At 45.3% G+C, this 19,516-nt stretch overlaps 1 protein-coding gene across 4 annotated transcripts in view; it reads right to left on the bottom strand.

Moving 5' to 3' along the window:
- The window catches only part of LOC143834798 (DGAT1/2-independent enzyme synthesizing storage lipids-like), a 65,307-nt gene that overhangs the window by 21,560 nt on the left and 24,231 nt on the right, over window positions 1-19,516 (bottom strand). The window contains exon 2 of one of the 4 annotated variants that reach the window (XM_077331578.1): window positions 7,717-7,970. The exons of the other annotated variants lie outside the window; for them this stretch is intronic. Within the exon in view, the coding sequence (XP_077187693.1) occupies window positions 7,717-7,927 (211 nt within the window). The 5' untranslated portion in view covers window positions 7,928-7,970. The remainder of the gene's footprint in view (window positions 1-7,716; window positions 7,971-19,516) is intronic. 4 annotated transcript variants of the gene reach the window in all.

Genomic DNA, 19,516 nt, shown 5'->3' with positions numbered 1-19,516 from the left:
TTGTGAGCTACGGATAAAACAACTAAGCCACAGTTGCCAAAGGTGAATCAACAACCAACGTCAACAAACCTTCCCCACCACACTTTCTTCACACCCCTGCCAACCCCTTCACACTCTCATCTGCAAGCAAGCCACCACAACCCCCCCATAAAAAACACCCCTTCATCCCCATGCCCTCACGTGCCAGCCTACCCTTGCTTTCCACTTCCCACCCCCAGGCACTAGCGCCAAGTGTATTCCTGGATACAATGGGCTTTACCCCTAGTAATATAATAATATAACAATATGAAACATGGCACCTTCTGGGAAGCAAGAAAAGTCTTTGTAAGAGGAAAATTAATTGGACATGACTCCTTCATAAGAAAGAAAAGAAGGGAAGAGCTATCAGCTATCTTGAACCAACTGCAGATATTGGAGAACAAACAACTGAAAACCCCAGCCAAAAATCTCAATGAAATCAATTAGAAAGCTCAGAATGCAAAGAGACCTTCTAGAAACAGAAGAAATGAGGAATAAACTGAATTTTCTGAGACAGAAGAATTTTGAACTTGCAGACAAGCCAGGAAAACTCTTGGCATGTAGAATGAGGAAGGACTTGGCTAAAAAGACCATCACATCAGTGAGAATTGGGAATCAAGAGTACCATACAGAGGAAAAATACAGCAATGTTTGCTTCACTATTTTAAAGGATTATATGAGGTCCTCAAAGCGGGAGACATGGGAATAAAAGATTATCTTCAGAATGCTTTGATAGAAAAATTTACACAAGAGCACCAGAAACGCTTAAAGAACCAGTTTGGTGTTGTGCTCAGGAGTGCAGACTTCTAATCTGGCATGCCGGGTTTCATTCTGCACTCCCCCACTTGCAGCGAGCTGGGTGACTCTGGGCTCGCCACGGCACTGATAAAGTTGTTCTGACCGAGCAGTAATCTCAGGGCTCTCTTGGCCTCACCCACCTCACAGGGTATCTGTTGTGGGGAAAGCGAAGGTGAATGTAAGGTGTTTTGAGACTTCTTTGAGAAGGGAGCATGTGAAGGGTGGGCGCTACTCAAACAAGAGCTATTGCATGCTCAATCAATGACTATCCCAGAAAGACGAAAACACTGCAGGACCTCTAAGAAGCCTATTTGGATGAACAGAACTTCAAGAGGAACTAAGAAAGAAAAGGAAAATATTCAGGAAATGGAGAGAAGGACAGAGCTCTAAAGAAGAGTACCTACAGGTTACTAGGCACTCTAGATCAATCATCAGAAAGGCCAAAGCTGAGAGTGAGCTAAGATTGGCCAGGGAAGCCCATTGTAACAAGAAAAGATTTTTCAGTTATGTGAGGAGCAAACGTAAAGTAAAGGAGGCAATAAGCCCACTGTTGGGTGCGGATGGACAAACTCTAACGGAAGATGCAGAGAAAGCAGAAAGGCTTAGTGCCTATTTTACATCTGTTTTTTCCCACAGGGACATCTAGAGATGGCCGTAGCCAAAGGATAGTGTCTGGGTGGCAGGTTAACATGGGTAGAGAGGTTGTTGAGAGGCATTTAGCTGCACTGGATGAGTTCAAATCCCCTGGGCCGGATGAAATGCACCCGAGAGTGCTCAAAGAACTTTCCAGAGAACTTGTACAGCCCTTGTCCATCATCTTCGGAATCTCTTTAAGGACTGGAGATGTCTCGGAGGACTGGAAGAGATCAAACGTTATTCCGATCTTCAAAAAAGGGAGGAAGGATGACCCGGGAAACTACAGACTAGTGAGTCTGACTTCTGTTGTGGGGAAGATAATGGAGCTGATATTAAAGGGAGCGATCTGCAAACATCTGGAGGACAATTTGGTGATCCAAGGAAGTCAGCATGGATTTGTCTCCAACAGGTCCTGCCAGACCAACCTGGTTTCCTTTTTTGACCAAGTAACAGGTTTGCTGGATCAGGGAAATTCGGTTGATGTCATTTACTTGGATTTTAGTAAAGCTTTTGACAAGGTTCCCCATGATGTTCTGATGGATAAGTTGAAGGACTGCAATCTGGATTTTCAGATAGTTATGTGGATAGGGAATTGGTTAGAGAACCGCACTCAAAGAGTTCTTGTCAATGGTGTTTCATCAGACTGGAGAGAGGTGAGTAGCGGGGTACCTCAGGGCTCAGTGCTCGGCCCGGTACTTTTTAACATATTTATTAATGATCTAGATGAGGGGGTAGAGAGACTACTCAGCAAGTTTGCAGATGACACCAAAATGAGGGCTGGCAAATACTCCGGAAGATAGAGACAGAGTTCAACGAGATCTGAACACAATGGAAAAATGGGCAAATGAGAACAAGATGCAATTTAATAAAGATAAGTGTAAAGTTCTGCATTTGGGTCAGAAAAATGAAAAGCATGCCTACTGGATGGGGGATACGCTTCTAGGTAACACTGTGTGTGAACGAGACCTTGGGGTACTTGTGGAGTGTAAACTAAACATGAGCAGGCAGTGTGATGCAGCGGTAAAAAAGGCGAATGCCATTTTGGGCTGTATCAACAGGGGCATCACATCAAAATCACAAGATGTCATAGTCCCATTCTATACGGCACTGGTCAGACCACACCTGGAGTTCTATGTGCAGTTCTGCAGGCCTCACATCAAGAAGGACGTAGATAAAATTGAAAGGGTATAGAGGAGAGCAACGAAGATGATCTGGGGCCAAGGGACCAAGCCCTATGAAGATAGGTTGAGGGACTTGGGAATGTTCAGCCTGGAGAAAAGGAGGTTGAGAGGGGACATGATAGCCCTCTTTAAGTATTTGAAAGGTTGTCACTTGGAGGAGGGCAGGATGCTGTTTCTGTTGGCTGCAGAGGAGAGGACACACAGTAATGGGTTTAAACTTCAAGTACAACGATATAGGCTAGATATCAGGAAAAACTTTTTCACAGTCAGAGTAGTTCAGCAGTGGAATAGGCTGCCTAAGGAGGTGGTGAGCTCCCCCTCACTGGCAGTCTTCAAGCAAAGGTTGGATACACACTTTTCTTGGATGCTTTAGGATGCTTAGGGCTAATCCTGCGTTGAGCAGGGGGTTGGACTAGATGGCCTGTATGGCCCCTTCCAACTCTATGATTCTATGATTCCTTTGGGTAGAGAAAAGCGGCATAGAAGAATCAACTCTTCTTCTTCTTCAGTAATATCAGGGCTCTCTCAGCCTCATCCACCTCACAGGGTGTCTGTTGTGTGGAGAGGAAAGGGAAGGCGACTGTAAGCTGCTTGGAGACTCCTTTGGGTAGAGAAAAGCGTCATCTAAGAACCAACTCTTCTTCTTCTTCAGTAATTTCAGAGCTCTCTCAGCCTCCCCTCCCTCTTATTTTATTTATTTACGGTCATTTAGACCAAAATTTATGAGCCTCTTGTGGCGCAGAGTGGTAAGGCAGCCGTCTGAAAGCTTTGCCCATGAGGCTGGGGGTTCAATCCCAGCAGCCGGCTCAAAGTTGACTCAGCCTTCCATCCTTCCGAGGTCGGTAAAATGAGGACCCAGCTTGCTGGGGGGTAAACGGTCGTGACTGGGGAAGGCACTGGCAAACCACCCTGTATTGAGTCTGCCATGAAAACGCTGGAGGGCGTCACCCCAAGGGTCAGACATGACTCAGTGCTTGCACAGGGGATACCTTTACCTTTATCTTTTAGACCAAAATTTTTGAAGCACTACTATACAATAGCAGTTTGTAAAGGGAAGGTAATACATTAAAAGGTTAAAAATGCATCAACAATAAAACTTAAAACTTCTTCACCATAAAAGCCAACATTTAGAAGCCGTTGACTATTTTACACGGATAAAATGAGCCATAAAAGCTATAAAACTAATAAAACTGTTAAAATATAAAACAAAAGACAAGATTAAGAGGTGTGCGATACATCTGCTAACCAAAAAACATAAGAAGTTCTGTGGACCTGTTATGGCTATACATGAGTGACCCATTCTTTCCTAATTCTTAAAGCTAGCCACGCAAATTTTGCTACTTTGCTAGTTAACAAATTATCTGTATCTGATAGCAATATTTGCAGGCGATGCTTTCTCAGGTCGTGAGGGCATTCTCTAAGCATTGGTACTAATGCACCTGTGCGAATACAGCTTGCACTCAAATAAGATGTGTTCTGTGTTCTCTACTTGACCCTCATTGCAGATACAGAGTCGATCCTTGAGAGGTAGTCCATCAAATTTCCCACTCAAGTAAGCAGAGGGCAGGGCATTGTGACGAAGGAGGGTAAAGGATCTCCTGTGCTCAGGATTTACCATTTTTCTTAGATATTGCATCTGGATGTGCTTAACATTTTTATAGCATTGGCAGTTTTCCTGCTTTTTGGATTGTCTTGGTTTTAACTGCATTTATTTGGGTTTTGGTCTGAATGACCGTGAATAAATATTGATTGATTGAAGCATCTGGATGTTCCTGTTTAGGAGATCTTTCCTAAAGAGTGGGTCCTGAATATTGTTGAGATCATGTTGTCTCTCTACTTCTATCACTCTTGTCTTAACAAGATCTATAGTCTTGTCATAACCCATAGACAAAAACAATTGATATAAGAGACCATAGTAGCACAACTTTTTAGTGAGTGCAATTTGCCAAGGTGAGAAGAATGTGTCGATCACTATTAGACTTGCAAGACCTTGCTGTTGGAAAAGTAGTTTTAGCCAAAATGTAAAGGTAGCTATCCAAAGCCTGGACTGAACGTTGACCATACGTGTCTCAATCCTAACTGCTACGTTTGAGATGTTGTTTGGTATAGCCAGAATTGCCCTCAGAAATTTAGACTGGACCTTTTCTAGACTGCCCAATCTGCCTGTTATACTAATTGGAGCCCCATATGTTAGCTGAGCAAGAGCCTTAGCCTTGAAGATATTAATTGCTGCTGGAATGTAGCGGCCTCCTTTCTGCCAGAAGAATTTTTTAATTGCACCTGCACTTTTCTGTGCATTTAAAGAGATGTTAGTAATATGGGCAGATCTTGAATAGGTAGCCTGGAAAAAAAAAATGCCAAGATATTTGTAATGTTGGACTTGTTCTATTAGGGCGCCATTTAGTCTCCAGGTTTGAGATTTAGGTCTTTTACCACATACCATGATCTTGGTCTTAATTACCAGGCTATTCAATTGACAGTAGGAGTTTAGCGCTCTTAAGGCTCTTCTCGGTCCTATAGGGGTTCTGGCAAATATGGCTAAGAAGAAAAAGAGAAGAAGAAGAGTTGGTTCTTATATGCCACTTTTCCCTACCCGAAGGAGGCTTACAGTTGCCTTCCCATTCCTCCCCCCACAACAGAAACTCTGTGGGGTGGGTGAGGCTGAGAGAGCCCTGATATCACTGCCCGGTCAGAACAGTTTTATCAGTGCCGTGGCGAGCCCAAGGTCACCCAGCTGGCTGCGAAGTCATCAGCATATAATAAAAGTGAGATGTGTCTTTCCCCAACTTTTGGTGGGTGGAAATTTGTTTTTTTCAGAGAGTGGCCAATATCGTTTATAAAGAAATTGAAAAGGAGAGGGGCTAAGATACAGCCCTGCTTAACTCCCTTTCCAGAGTTAATTATATTAGTTAGATGACCTTGGGGAGTACACTTAACTCTAATAGCTGTGTTTTTGTATAAGGTTTTAATTAAGAAAAGTAGACGTCTGTCAAAGGATGTCCTTTCTAATTTGGTCCATAGCAAATTTCTAGAAATAGAATCAAATGCAGATTTAAAATCAATGAAGGCAATATAAAGGGAGGACATTGTTTTAGATGAATATTTAGCTATCAGGTGGTCAACTAACATACAATGGCCCAGTGTTGACCTTCCTTTTCTAAAGCCTCCTTGTTCCTCTATGAGCAGGTTTTCTTCCTCTAGCCAGTCTTGGAATTTCCAACTTATGTGCCTTGCATATAATTTGCTTATAGTACTCAATAAGCTATAGTTCTGTGGGTCATTCCTGTCACCTTTTTTGTAGATTGGAACCACCACTGCGACCTCCCACCCTTTCGGAAGTCTGCCTGATCTGTCAATTACTGTGAAGAGCTTGGCTAGTACTGGTGTCCACCAATCAATGTTTCTCTTTATTAAATCAGGGGGTACTAGATCATAGCCAGGAGCTTTACTGATTTCAGAGTTCCTATCATCTTCCTTATTTCTGCCTGGCCAACTTGTGGCCAGTCAGGCAGATTAGCTTCCACTTCAATATCCATTGACTGAGGAATGTTCAATTCCAGCGCAGAGTATAGTGACCTATAGTGTGCTTCCCATATTTCAGATGGGATTGTTGAGACTATATAAGGTTTTTTTGGATAGTCTGCCACCAATTTCCAAAACTGAGAGGGATCCCTATGAAGAACCGCTTGTCTAATTTGCTCCCTGGCTTCCAGCATGACCTTTTTCTTTTTGATGTGTAATATTTCTGTATTTTTGTTTCAGTTCTTTGATCTCCATTATTAGAGTTCCCGTAGGGTTAACCCTATAACAGTTGAGAAGATCTCTCAGTGTTTTTTGAGGGACCTGCACTCCTGATCAAACCAGATTTTACAATGGCCATGTGCGTGCTTGCTCGATTCTGTTTTTATGCCTGTTAAGGTCTCCTGAAGGTTTTCTACAAGGGTATCAAAGGCACATACGGACATAGAATTTTCATTGCTTAATAGGAACTCTTCTGTCCTGTTAATGAAGGTCTGAGAGCCTAACAGATTGCTGATAAATTTATCTGTCTTCATATTCCACTTAACTTTAGGAATGCAGTTTTCCTCATTAGACATGCCTTCATATCGCTGTAATAAGCGGAGTTGTTTAGTAGGGATGGGACAGCACATTATAAGTGGAAAATGGTCACTGTCATAGAAAGAGGATACCTCAAATTCTACAGAGCTCTGCATCATGTTTTTAGATATTATTATATAGTCGATGGTGCTCATTCTGTCTCCCGACCAGAAGGTAAATTCTGCTGGGTAATCTGATATTACTGAACCATTCAGAATAATTAGGTCCAATCTATATACCAGTTGGGCCAATTTAAGACCTGAGAGGTTATGCTTACTATCTTTGAAGGATCTTCTATGTAGTGAAGTTATAAATCTCAGAGTCAGGAGTATGTAAGTTGTAGCTAGTGAAGAGAGTATAGTCGTCGCAACCCATCCTGGCATTACAATCCCCTCCTAATATGAGGAATGCTGATGGGTATTTCATCAAAAGATCCTCTAAATATATCTCAAAGCCCTCCCAAAAGGACTCTATCTGTGCTTTAGTTCCTCCCGGGGGACAATAGATGTTAACCAGGAGGTAGCATGCATGTTGAAATGAGATAGCCACAGCCATAGATGACTGCCCATAATTTGGTAGAGCTTCTGATTTCATCATCAGTTGAGTGGACACTAAAATAGCCAACCCCCCCCCCCCTTAGATCTTCCATGGAGAGAGGGTTCTGCAGGGAGATCAAATGTTTTATAGCCAGGCAGATATGGTGGGAGCAAAAGCCAGGTCTCCTGGAGCATAATGATATCATATTTAGTAAGAAAACTAAGAACTTCCGGGTCACTACTTCTACCGGCCCATCCCCTGGAATTCCATGACAATAATACAAGTTTCTGCATGCCCACATTCCCACCCCCGAGTCTTGACTTATCTAGTCAATCCCAGTTGATCAGATCTAGTTGTCCCTCTGGGTCAGAGTAAATGCAGCCATTTCTTGCAGGTAATGATGTCTTAACCCTTTCCGTAAGATGTTGTTGCTTTTGCTGTGGGTTACCTATGGGTAGTGATTTTCCATTGATGACATTATTCTCTTCATTTTGAGGGGGTGTCTCGGAGCTGGAATTTGTAGCTTGTTCTTCCCGCTGTAAACCTTCAATAAGCAGGGATATTCCTTTGGAGCCATTTGGTTTTTCATGCCTCGAGGGTTTCTCAGGTAGAATGACTGTCTCTTGTCCTGGAACTCCAGTTATGTTACCGTTTTCCATAGAGGTGGCGTGTTCACCATCTGTGGCTTCGAGGAGTTTGTCTCTAAGAGAAGATAGGCGTGCTGTTATTGCATCCTGTTCTGGCCTGGGCAACTTCCCAAATGAGTGCAGAAGCTCCTCCTCTATTGAGTTGTCCAAATTGATTATCCCCCCTTCGCCAGTCTCTTTCAGGTTAGGCTGTTTGCTTAAGACCTGTTTAGCACGATTTTGTTCCTGTGAACATCTCTCCCTTATGCGTGTCTTTAAATTGGTTAGGGGACTAATAACTGTGTTTTTAAATACTCTGTTTGGGAACACTCCCAATTTCTCCAATCTTCCCCTCTGCGCCAAAATTAGTTTGGGAATTGTTGCACTCCGAAAGGTTAACAATACTTTCATAGTTTGGTTCGGGCTGCTCAAAGTCTCTGAAGTATTCAAATCAATAGAGTTTATTGGTTTATTTAAGATAACACTCAAGTGTTTGGTCGCTTTCCAGGATGGTAAGTGGCCTCTATACGGGCCAACACTTCATTTTTGAAGGACAAGATTTTGGAGCAAAGAAGCACCATTTGGTAGCTGTGACCCTGGCTGTTCGGTGTTATCAGCTGATGATCCTAGAGGATTAGTTAAATACACCTTGCATCCTATCCTTGCCCTGTACCAGCTGTTTCTCTTTAATTAACAGATCAGTTTTCAAGGAAAGGGCACTTATATCTTTTTTTAATTCAGCTATCAGACCAAATATGTTTGTAACTGTGTTAGCTGTCAGTTCTACAAACTTTAATAGTAAATCAACTTTACTCTCATTAAGTCTGCTGTCTTTATAAGTTAGTTCTCTTACTTCCTGGTTTAGTTTGTCCTTTTCCCTTTCTGACTCTTGCCTGCTATTGCTTTGCTGGCTCTCTGCCAGAGCTGCATAGTGATTTGATACTGGTATTTTGTTAAGGTGAGAGTCTTTATTTGGAAAATAATCATCAATCTTCTTTTGTTTGCTGGCTGGCAATAACTCTTCCTCCTTAGAGTCGCCATGTCTTCTTCGTTTGTTTCCACCCATCTATCATTTTAATCACGACTTTACTAAGCAGCCACAATAAAATACTATGTTCCAATAATTGTGCCTAGTTTCAGGTGTGCCAAAACAAGGTTTGAAGATGTAACTCCTTGTCTGTGAGTTCTAATTAAGGAGGGTTGGGATGTTGCTATGTTCCACAGCTGGGCGGGATGAGGCGAAATCACAAGCTGTTTGCTGATTTTTGTGTGCTGGCAGATTACCTCAAGAACCGCACACCAATTAAGACTCCCAGAAGACCATTACAGTAGCATGAAAGAGAAGTAAAGAAGTAAATCATTAACAGCCTGAATAAAAGATTAAAAATAAAATACTTCCCCGAGAGCGTCACCTGCTGTGTTATCTCCTCACCGCTGCCATCCTGTCTCCCCTCCCTCACAGGGTGTCTGTTGTGGGGAGAGGAAAGGGAAGGCGACTGTAAGCTGCTTTGAGACTTCTTTGGGTAGAGAAAAGCGGCATATAAGAACCAACTCTTCTTCTTCTTAAATCAGAGAATTACAATCCAAGAAATAGAGGAGGCCATATCATCTTTGAAATTGGGCAAAGCGCCAGGGCCAGATGGATTAACAATAGAGTTCTACAAGCAATTGAAACATGAGGTGACCCCTCCTGTACAACATATAATGAAAGAAATCATTGAAGGGGAAGCTGGAATATATCCAGAATCCTGGCAACAAGCATACATTTCATTAATCCCCAAAGAAGGAGCCACCATCCTATAGGCCAATCTCTCTACTGAACATAGATTATATTTACAAAAATATTAGCTTATGCAATTGATATCATTCATGAAGACCAAATGGGATTTGTACAAGGAAGACAAATGAAAGGGAATATTTGGTTTGCTCTGAATGCTCTAGAATTGGAGAGATCAAATGAGAAAGAGGTAGCTTTTCTCTTTTTAGGCGCTGTAAAGGCCTTTGATAATGCCAGATGGGATTTTTTGTTATCTACTCTTGAACAGATCGCATGTGGAAACAATTTTATGAAATGGATGTAAAAAATTTTTTAAACAAACAGAAAGAATGTTGATCAATGGAATGGTAATGGAAGAAAAATTATGATTGGCAAAGGAACAAGGTATACAAGATTAGAAGCTACGCAGGCGACCATAAAATAACCCAGGAGAATCTGTACCAAGAGTGATGAATCAGCTGGAAGAGTTTGGCCAAGTCTCCAGCCATAAAGTTAACAGAGCCAAAACAAATATCTTCCTACTTACAGATGACAAGCAAAAAATGGCAGAAATGTATGAAATCACGGGCTGTGATGTTAATCCAGAAAAAATTAGATAACTGGGCATCCATCTCAACAAAGATCTCAAGAAATTATTTCAGAACAATTATACTAAGACATGGGGACATATAAAGGAAGAGTTGAAGAGGACAACATTTGTCCTGGTCAGCAAGAATAGCGGCAATAAAAATGATGGTGCAATCTAAAATGAACTTTTTATTCCAAATCTTATCCATGAAGAAAGAAAGAAAGAAAGAAAGAAAGAAAGAAAGAAAGAAAGAAAGAAAGAAAGAAAGAAAGAAAGAAAGAAAGAAAGAAAGAAAGAAAGAAAGAAAGAAAGAAAGAAAGAAAGAAAGAAAGAAAGAAAGAGTTGCCTTCAAGGTATTACAGCATGATAAATTAAGAGGAGGTTTAGGAGTACCTCACTTAAAATAGTACCAACCACGCTACGGTGTTGACATGGATTGCAGAATGGATCATCAACCTGCTAAAAAGAGACCTTGCACTGGAGAAGGTTAAGCAAGGTTTGTATAATCTGTTATGCTAGCTGAACATTCAAAACTCAAGAAAGAAACTCATCTTACAAGAGCAGCCCTAATGAAAATTTGGAAGAGGTATAAAAAAAAAATAAGCCTTGAAATTTCTCTTTTGAAAACTCTGGTAGAATTTGAAATGCTAGTAAAACAAATAAACCTCAACATTAGGTTGAATCTACAAACATTTGTTAACATTAGAAACTGAAGGAGAACAGATAAAACATGATTAAATGGATGCAGAATTTTGGCCAAAAATTATGTTATAGGACTGGAAGGAACTTTTTAATGGGGGGGGGGGGAATTATCAAATTATCAAACTAACAAAATGTCAATCCCTGAGGGTGGTTCAAAATGTTTTTAGATGGTATGTTACCCCCAAGTCATAGGTAACATGTCACCCAGTACAAGTAACAGGTACTGGAGATGTTAAAAAAAAACAACAGGTTCATTTTACCACTGGTGGTGGCTATGTGAAATGATTCAAAAGTTTTGGTGTAAAATACATAGGCTTATGCAGGAAATTTGCCCCTGGTCCCCACCTGGTGGAATGTACGTTTCCCATGGATGCTAAATATATGCTGTTATGTTTCTTTCTAATGTATTTACCAGAGAAATTAAAAGAGTTTTTTTTTCTATGCAACTGCTGCAGCTAAGTTAATTGTAGCAGCGAAATGGAAGCAAACATCAATTCCGTAAGTGGAAGTATGCCTGGACAAAACAGGACAATTTGAATCGATGGAAAGATTGATTAGCATGGTATGTAAAGAAGCTCCAGAGAAATTTCAACACCACTGGAAATGCTGCCTGGCCTATAATTATCTGTCTAAATACATAACTACTGTAATTAACCAACTAGTAGATTGAAGATTAGGATGGGACTTGTACTTGAAAAAGGGACTGTTCCCCCTCCTTCCCTGCACTGTATAACAACTCCGCCACTCCCTTACCCTCTCCTTGAAACAAACTAAAGGTTTCAGACTAAAGGTTCTGGTAATTTATTTATTTATTTATTTATTTATTTATCATACTTATATACCGCCCTCCCCGGAGGCTCAGGGCGGTTTACATCATAACAGAGAACAATACATAAAACAGTCTGTAACATGTATAACTGATAACTAATAATTGTAACCAAAATAACAGCACAATATAACGGTATAACAATATAGTACTACAAACAGGTCCAGGGCTTATTGATGGGATTCTGAGGGGGGTGGCTTATTGATTGAATTCTGAGGGGGGGGTGGGGGGGGAGCAGGGGCCCTTGGTCGCTGTTGATTACGTCTGGTCTCAGCCAAATGCCTGGTGGAGGAGCTCCTTTTTGCAGGCCCTGCGGAACTGTTTAAGCTCCGTCAGGGCCCTGATCTCTTCTGGGAGCTCGTTCCACCAGGTAGGGGCCAGAACAGAGAATGCTCTGGCCCTGGTCGAGACCAGACGGACTTCTTTAGGGCCAGGGATCCTTAGCTGGTTGGTGGTAGTAGAGCGCAGAGCTCTTTTGGGGGCATAGGCGGGGAGGCGGTCCCTCAGGTACACTGGGCCCTGACCGCGTATGGCCTTGAAGGTAATAACCAGAACCTTTAGTCTGATCCGGAATTCAACTGGTAACCATTGCAGCTGGTGGAGAATAGGCCGGATATGAGACCTCCACGGTGTTGCTGTGAGGATCCTGGCTGCTGCATTTTGAACCAGTTGTAGTTTCCGGGTCAGGGCTGAGGGCAGGCCTGCGTAGAGCGAGTTACAAAAGTCCAGTCTAGAGGTGACCGTCGCATGGATCACTGTGGCTAGATGTTCCGGGGCCAGGTAGGGCGCTAGTAGTTTGGCTTGGCGGAGATGGTAAAATGCCAGCCGCGCTACCTTTGTGATCTGGGCCTCCATTGTGAGGGAGACGTCCAGAATCACGCCTAGGTTCCTGGTGGAGTGAGCCGTAGAGAGCTGCACGCCATCCAGGGTAGGCAGGCGCGCTTCCTCACATGGCCCCTTCCTACCCAGCCACAGGACCTCCGTCTTTGAAGGATTGAGCTTCAGACGACTCTGCTTGAGCCATCTCGTCACTGCTTCCAGGCAGCTGGCTAATGCTTCTGGGGGAGAGTCAGGGAGGCCATCCATCAGGAGGAAGAGCTGGGTGTCATCTGCATATTGGTGGCAACCCAGCCCAAACTTCCGTACCAGTTGTGCGAGAGGGCGCATGAAGATGTTAAATAGGATAGGAGAGAGGACCGCTCCTTGTGGGACTCCACAAGTAAGTTGCCGGCGGTCTGATGTTTTCTCTCCTATTGCAACCCTCTGTCCACGATCCTGAAGGAAGGAGATCAGCCATTGAAGGGCTGTCCCTTGTATTCCAGCATCGATGAGGCGGCGAGCTAGAAGCTCGTGATCGACTGTGTTGAACGCCGCTGAGAGGTCTAATAATATCAGCAGTGCCGATCCGCCTCGGTCCAACTGGCGACGGAGGTCGTCCGTCAGGGCGACTAGCGTTGTCTCTACCCCATGGCCAGGCCGGAAGCCAGACTGGGATGGGTCTAGGACCGAAGCTTCTTCCAGGTACTCCGTCAGTTGGTTTGCGACTGCCCTTTCTATCGTCTTGCCCAGAAATGCTAGGTGCGAGACGGGCCTGTAGTTGTTAGGCTCTTGTGGATTTAGAGATGTTTTTTTCAACAGTGGACGTACCACGGCCTCTTTCAAACCCTCCGGGAATTCTCCTGTTGTGAGAGATAGGTTGATTATCTCCCGGAGGGGGCCCTTTATTCTTATGCCGGCTGTTTTTAAGAGCCAGGATGGGCAAGGGTCTAGTGGGCATGTAGTTGGTCTTGTTGTCGCTAGTATCCTGTCCACTTCGGCCAGCGTGAGTCGTCTGAAGTTACTCATAGTTTTCTCCAAAGACGGCCAAGGGGCCTCTAGTTCACTTTTTGTATCTAAGGTTGGAGGGAGGTCGTGGCGGAGTGTCGAGATTTTGTCTGCAAAATGGCTCGCAAATGCCTCACAGCTGATGTCCAATTGGCTACTGTTTTGTTGCCCTTCAACCAGGGCGGTGAGGGATCGAACTACCTTAAACAATTGAGCCGGGCGTGAGTCTGCAGATGCGATGGTAGCCGAGTAAAAATTGCGTTTTACTGACTTCACCGCCATCTCATAGGCTTTCATCTGCATTCTATAAGATGTTCTCGAGGCTTCGTCACGAGTCTTCCTCCAAACTCGCTCTAGCCGTCTCAGTTCCCGTTTCTTGTCGCGAAGCTCCTCGGTGTACCAGGGGGCCCGCTTGAGACGGGGCCGGAGAGGGCGTCGGGGAGCTATCTCATCAATGGCAGTCAGCAGTCTGTCATGCCAGTCACTGACCAGGCCATTGAGAGAAGTGCCGGGAGGCATTGGTTCCCGCAGAGCGTTCAGGAATCCTATTGGATCCATAAGTCTCCGCGGGCGAGCTAAAATTTGCTCGGCGCCCAACTGAGGAGGTGGTGGAAGCCTTAGCCGAGCCTTTAGAGCATAGTGGTCTGACCATGGCACGGCTGTTGTTGTGACCAGATCCACATCCAAACCTACGCCGAAAATAAGGTCCAGGGTGTGGCCTGCTTGATGGGTGGGGTCAACAACAAATTGCGAGAGCCCCAGTGTTGCCATGGTTGACACTAGGTCCTGTCCAGTTCTAGAGGACAGTAGCTCAGCATGGACGTTAAAGTCCCCCAGGACTAGTAGACTGGAGAACTGTAGCATCCAGGCCGCCACCGCCTCTAGCAGGGCAGGCAGGGCATCTGGTGGCGCATTGGGTGCGCGGTACACTAACCAGATGGCCACGCTCTCGGTTGATCCCCATCCGAGGCCAACACATTCAATGCCTGGTATTGACGGCGCAGGGAGGGCTCTAAAGGAGAAAGCCTCTCGGGTTAGGATTGCCACCCCTCCTCCCCGCCCCGCTGTCCGGGACTGGTGGAGGACAGAGAACCCAGCAGGGGCTAGGTCTTTGAGGGCAACTGTCTCCCCTTCCCTGGTCCAGGTTTCTGTCAAGCACGCCAGGTCCGCTCTTTGCTCTGCAAAGTAGTTTTGCAGCGTAGAGGTTTTGTTGTTTATTGACCTGGCGTTGCACAGCACCAGTGTCAGAGGCGGGTTGTTTACCTTTGCCTCCACCCTAGTGTCACGAGGGATGGGGCGGAGTCTGGAGGGGGCCTGAGTATGTTTGGTTTTTGGCCCCCTTGGTTTGATGTACCTCCGCCATCCGCTGTCCCTGCCTTTGCCCCTTATTATTGGGATCCCTGACCCTATCAAGGCCCCTGCTTTTCCTCCTTCTTCAGATTTGTTAGGCATTGTGAGCTCTATGGACACTGTTGGTTCAATTCTTGGTTCAGTGGTTTGGCTGGGGTTGATTGTTAAACCCCGGTTCTGTCTTTGTGTGTGTGAGTTTGTGTATCTGTGGGAGGTTGGCCCTGATCGCTAATTACAGCCTCTCAGGGCTTCCCAGTTCCACTTGTGTAGTTATGTGTTGGGTGTAGGATGTGTATCGTTGTGGGAGCCTGGAGGGGTAGTCCCGATCGCCTATTGTGGCACCTCAGGGTTGCCCAATCCAGGGGTGTGTGGTGTATGAGTGATCTGTGTGTTGTTTCATGTTGGCTTGGGACTGAGGTTTATGAATTGGGTGTGGTTCAGTTGGATGGTAGGGTTGTTTGGTAAGTGGGGGGCAAGTTATTGGGTTGGTTGGTAAGTTGGGCTAATTGGTTGATTGAGCTAATTTCCTCAGGCTGGGTTGGGTGTTCAATTGATGGTGATTGATTGTTTAATTGGTAGGATTGATTATTTGGGTGGTTTTGGGGTAGAATCAGTTGTTTGGGGTGGGGATTAGTTATTTAATTGGTAGAATTAATTGTTTTGGGTGGGTTTGGGGTAGGTCAGTTGATGGTGTTTAATTGTGTTGGGTTTATTGTTTTGGCTGATTGGTGGGTGGATATGTTGATTTAATTTGGTTTGGCTGGGTAGGGGGGTGGGGATAAGTCAGGTGTGGGTTGGTAGCTAGTGAAGGTTGGGCTATCTTTGACTCCCTCTTGATTCCTCCTCTTTTTTGATTTTGGAGTATTTCCTTTCTCCCTCTCTCCTCTCCTTTTCTTTATTTCAGTCCTTTCTCCTCTCACTTTCTCTTTCCCTTCCTGTTTTTCTCTTCTTTCCCCCTCCCCTCCCCTCCCCTCCCCCTCCCCTTCCCCCCTCCCCTTTTCTTTATTTCAGTCCTTTCTCCTCACTTTCTCCTTCCCTTCCTGTTTTTTTTCCTTCTTTCCCCCCCTCCCCTTCTCCCCTCCCCCCTCCCCCCTCCCCTTTTTCCCTTCTTTCCCCTTCCCCTCTTTTCTGTGCACATCACAATGTTTCTTCCTGATTTTTTCCCAGTTGTTGGTAGTTTGGTTGGTGTCTTGTCTTTCTTTCTCCCCCGCTCTCTTCCCCCTTACCCTCCCCCCCTCCGTTTTCTGTTTACAGTTTCCCCGCTTGGTTTTTCTTCCCGCCCGATTTGTTCCCGCCCAGTTTCTGGTAGTTTGTTTGGCGTCCCTTCCCCCTTCTTGGAACGGAGTTATCTCCGTTTGTGATCTTTTCCCTCTCCGTTTGATTTTCTTCCCGCTCAATTGTCCCGCTCAATTTTTCCCGCTTAATTTCTATTAGTTGTTTGATGCCCTTCCCCCTTCTGGGTACAAGTTATGCCCGTTTGTATTCTTCTCCCCCCCCCTCACAGAGTCTGTAGTAGCCCCGTGACAATCCCCCCCCTTTTTCTGGAATTGGTTAATTAAATTAATGTCCGATTGTTTGTGTCTTCCTCCTCCTCCTTATAGGGCCCTCCCCCCCCCCGAGGGTTTGGTACTTCTCTTTCTTCCTTATTAGATTATGTTAGTGTTCCTTTCCTTCTTTTCCTCTCCTTTCCTTGTTCCCCGGCGGCTGCGGAAGGGACCCGCGGCGTTGAGATGTGGGCAGCTGCAGCAGAGTCTGGGGATGGTAGGTCGGCTGTGACCAGGGCCAGTCTTGTTCAGCGGCGGTCAGGAAGCGCGGGTCGATGGAGCGCGTGTGGGCGGCGGTCGGGAACGTGGTGCTCGAGAGCGCGAAAAGGTGGGCTCGGCGTGGTGATGGTGGGGCAGCTTCAGCAGTTAGACTCTGCTCAGGCGGCGGCTGCAGGGGGCGGGTGTGGGTCAGCAGCGGTGGTAAGTTGTCGGGGTCCGGCTCTGCTCGGTGACGGTGGAGCGGCGTTGATCCGACTCTGCTCCGGCGGTGGCTGCAGGTCCCGGCAGTGGGCGCGATGTAATGGCGGCGGACGAGGGTCCGATTTTGTTTGAGGGGCTGCGGACGGTCCCTTTGTAGCGGGCGGCTTTGTCTTTGGTGCTGACAGGTTGCTTTAGAGATCAGCTCCTTTTAGCTGCTTCCGCGAGCTCAGAGTTCCTTCGGCCGAATTACCTTCAAGGCCATTCATGGTCAGGGCCCAGTGTACCTGAGGGACCGCCTCCCTGCCTATGCCCCCCAAAAGAGCCCTGCGCTCCCCCGCCACCAACCGGCTAAGGATCCCTGGCCCTAAAGAAGTCTGCCTGGTCTCGACCAGGGCCAGAGCATTCTCTGTCCTGGCCCCCACCTGGTGGAATGAGCTCCCAGAGGAGATCAGGGCCCTGACGGAACTTAAACAATTCCGCAGGGCCTGCATAAAGGAGCTCTTCCACCAGGCATTTGGTTGAGACCAGGCATAACCAACAGCGAATGAAGGGCCCCTGCTCCTCCCACCCCAGAACTCCACCAGAGCGCTCTGGACCTGTTGTGATGTTATATTGTATTGTGTATGGTTACAACTTTGTTTGTTGTATTATTTAATTGTTATAACCACTGTTGTTAATATTATTGTTTGATTATTAATGCAAATTGTTTCATGTATGGTTCATAAGTTCAATGTAAACCGCCCTGAGCCTCCAGGGAGGGCGGTATATAAATTGAATGAATGAATGAATGAATGAATGAATGAATGAATGAATGAAATTGTTTTTTAAAAAAGAATTATTCATTTCTTGGCTAGAGCAGCCTTGCTCAACATTTTGACTGTCAAGAAACCCCTGAAACATTCTTCACGTTTTGAGAATCCCCAGAAGCGACGCGATCATGAAGAATATGGTTGGGAAGCCGTTGTGGACACGCCCACCTAGGGCCCCTCTCCTTCCCCCACCTCCCAGGCCCATCATTGGCCATTTGGGGAAAGGGGTGGGTGGGTCGACATAATCATAAACAGTCATATCACCCAATAAATGTTTAACACATCTAAATATATATATATATATATTTAAAAGGTTAATTAATTCCCAGCAATTTGGGAAACCCTTCCAGGGCCATCATAAAAACACAGAGTTTCATGAAATCCTGGTTGAGAAAATCTGGGCTAGAGGGAGAAGGGTTCATAGCACTCTGATGCCATGTTGTCACGGGCTTCCAAAAGAGGCAGAAAATGTGGGTCCTTCAGTATCGTGACCAACACAGCAATATTTTCATCTTTGTTTACCAGTCTTGGACTGATGTCTTCACAAATCTCATTGACAAATTCTTGACACACCAGGCCTGTTGACCAGACATACGGGATATGCAGGTTACCAGCATTCTCTGGGGGACGTAGTCAGACAGGCGGTCCCTTAGATATGCAGTTCCCAAATTCATAAACTCACAACTAGACTACTCCAATGTCTTCTGTTTAGGGCTGCCCTTGGCAACTGCCTAGGAGTTTGGGTTGGTTCAGAACAGTTGCTCTTCTCACAGGTAGGAGGTGTTTTGGAGGGTGGGTGCACTCTACTTTAAACCCTGCAGAGGTCCCTCTCCATGATCCCTAGCCCAGAACCGGCAACCACAGGGAGGGCTTTATAAGATGTGATTTCTCCCCTTGAGTGTAATTACCTGTATCTTGGTGGTGCATCTCAAAAGGAGAATTCCATAGACCCAGCTTTCCCAGAGTATTCTTTACATTATTGCTCCAGCCTTCCTCTGGTGTAGACAAACATGGTGAATATAAAAACAAGGAATATGGTTTGGGTTTAAAACTGAGATGCTTCAAGTTTAGGATGTTCCCCCAGTCCTGCCTCCTGACTTGCTGGGAAAAGAGGTCTTCCCTACTCCATCAGGAATGGTGCTCCCAGGGAAACAGGGAATTGGGGGAGATGCTGAAGTATTAGGAGCGGCTGCCTCTTTGAGACCTACCTGTAAGAAGAGCAGCTGTGTTCTGCAATGACCCAAACATCTAGGCAGTTGCCAAGGGCAGCCCTATACAGAAGACATTAGAGTAGTCTAGCTTTGAGCTTACGAAGGTGCGACCTACATATCTAAGGGACTGTCTGTCTGAATACATCCCCCAGAGAACGCTGCAGTCAGCTATGGTTATCAACTGGTTATCCCCAGACCCAAAGAAGTGTGACTTGCCTCACCCAGGGCCAGGGCCTTTTTGCCCCTGTTCCCACCTGGTGGAATGAGTTCCTGGAGAACATCAAGACCTTGATGGAGCTAACACAGTTCCACAAGGCCTACAAGATGGAGCTCTCCCACCAGGCATACTGTTGAGGCCTGTATGACCAGAAAATCAGAACATCTCATGGGCATCCCCCACCGGGTGTGATCTCCTCCTACGTCCCTCCATTATGGCAAAAACTCTGTAGACATTTAATGTTAGTTTGTAGTAATTTAGTCATCTTAGCTATTTATGTGTATTGTTGGTTTTAATAAGATATATTTTTCACACTGCTGTACGCTGCCCTGAGATGACAGGCTCATTAGGGGTGGCTTATAAATTCAAATAAT

Source organism: Paroedura picta, chromosome 4, assembly GCF_049243985.1.
Source record: "Paroedura picta isolate Pp20150507F chromosome 4, Ppicta_v3.0, whole genome shotgun sequence".
Taxonomy (NCBI): domain Eukaryota; kingdom Metazoa; phylum Chordata; class Lepidosauria; order Squamata; family Gekkonidae; genus Paroedura; species Paroedura picta.
Note: the sequence above shows the minus strand (reverse complement) of the source record. Positions and strands in the feature narration are given on the sequence as shown.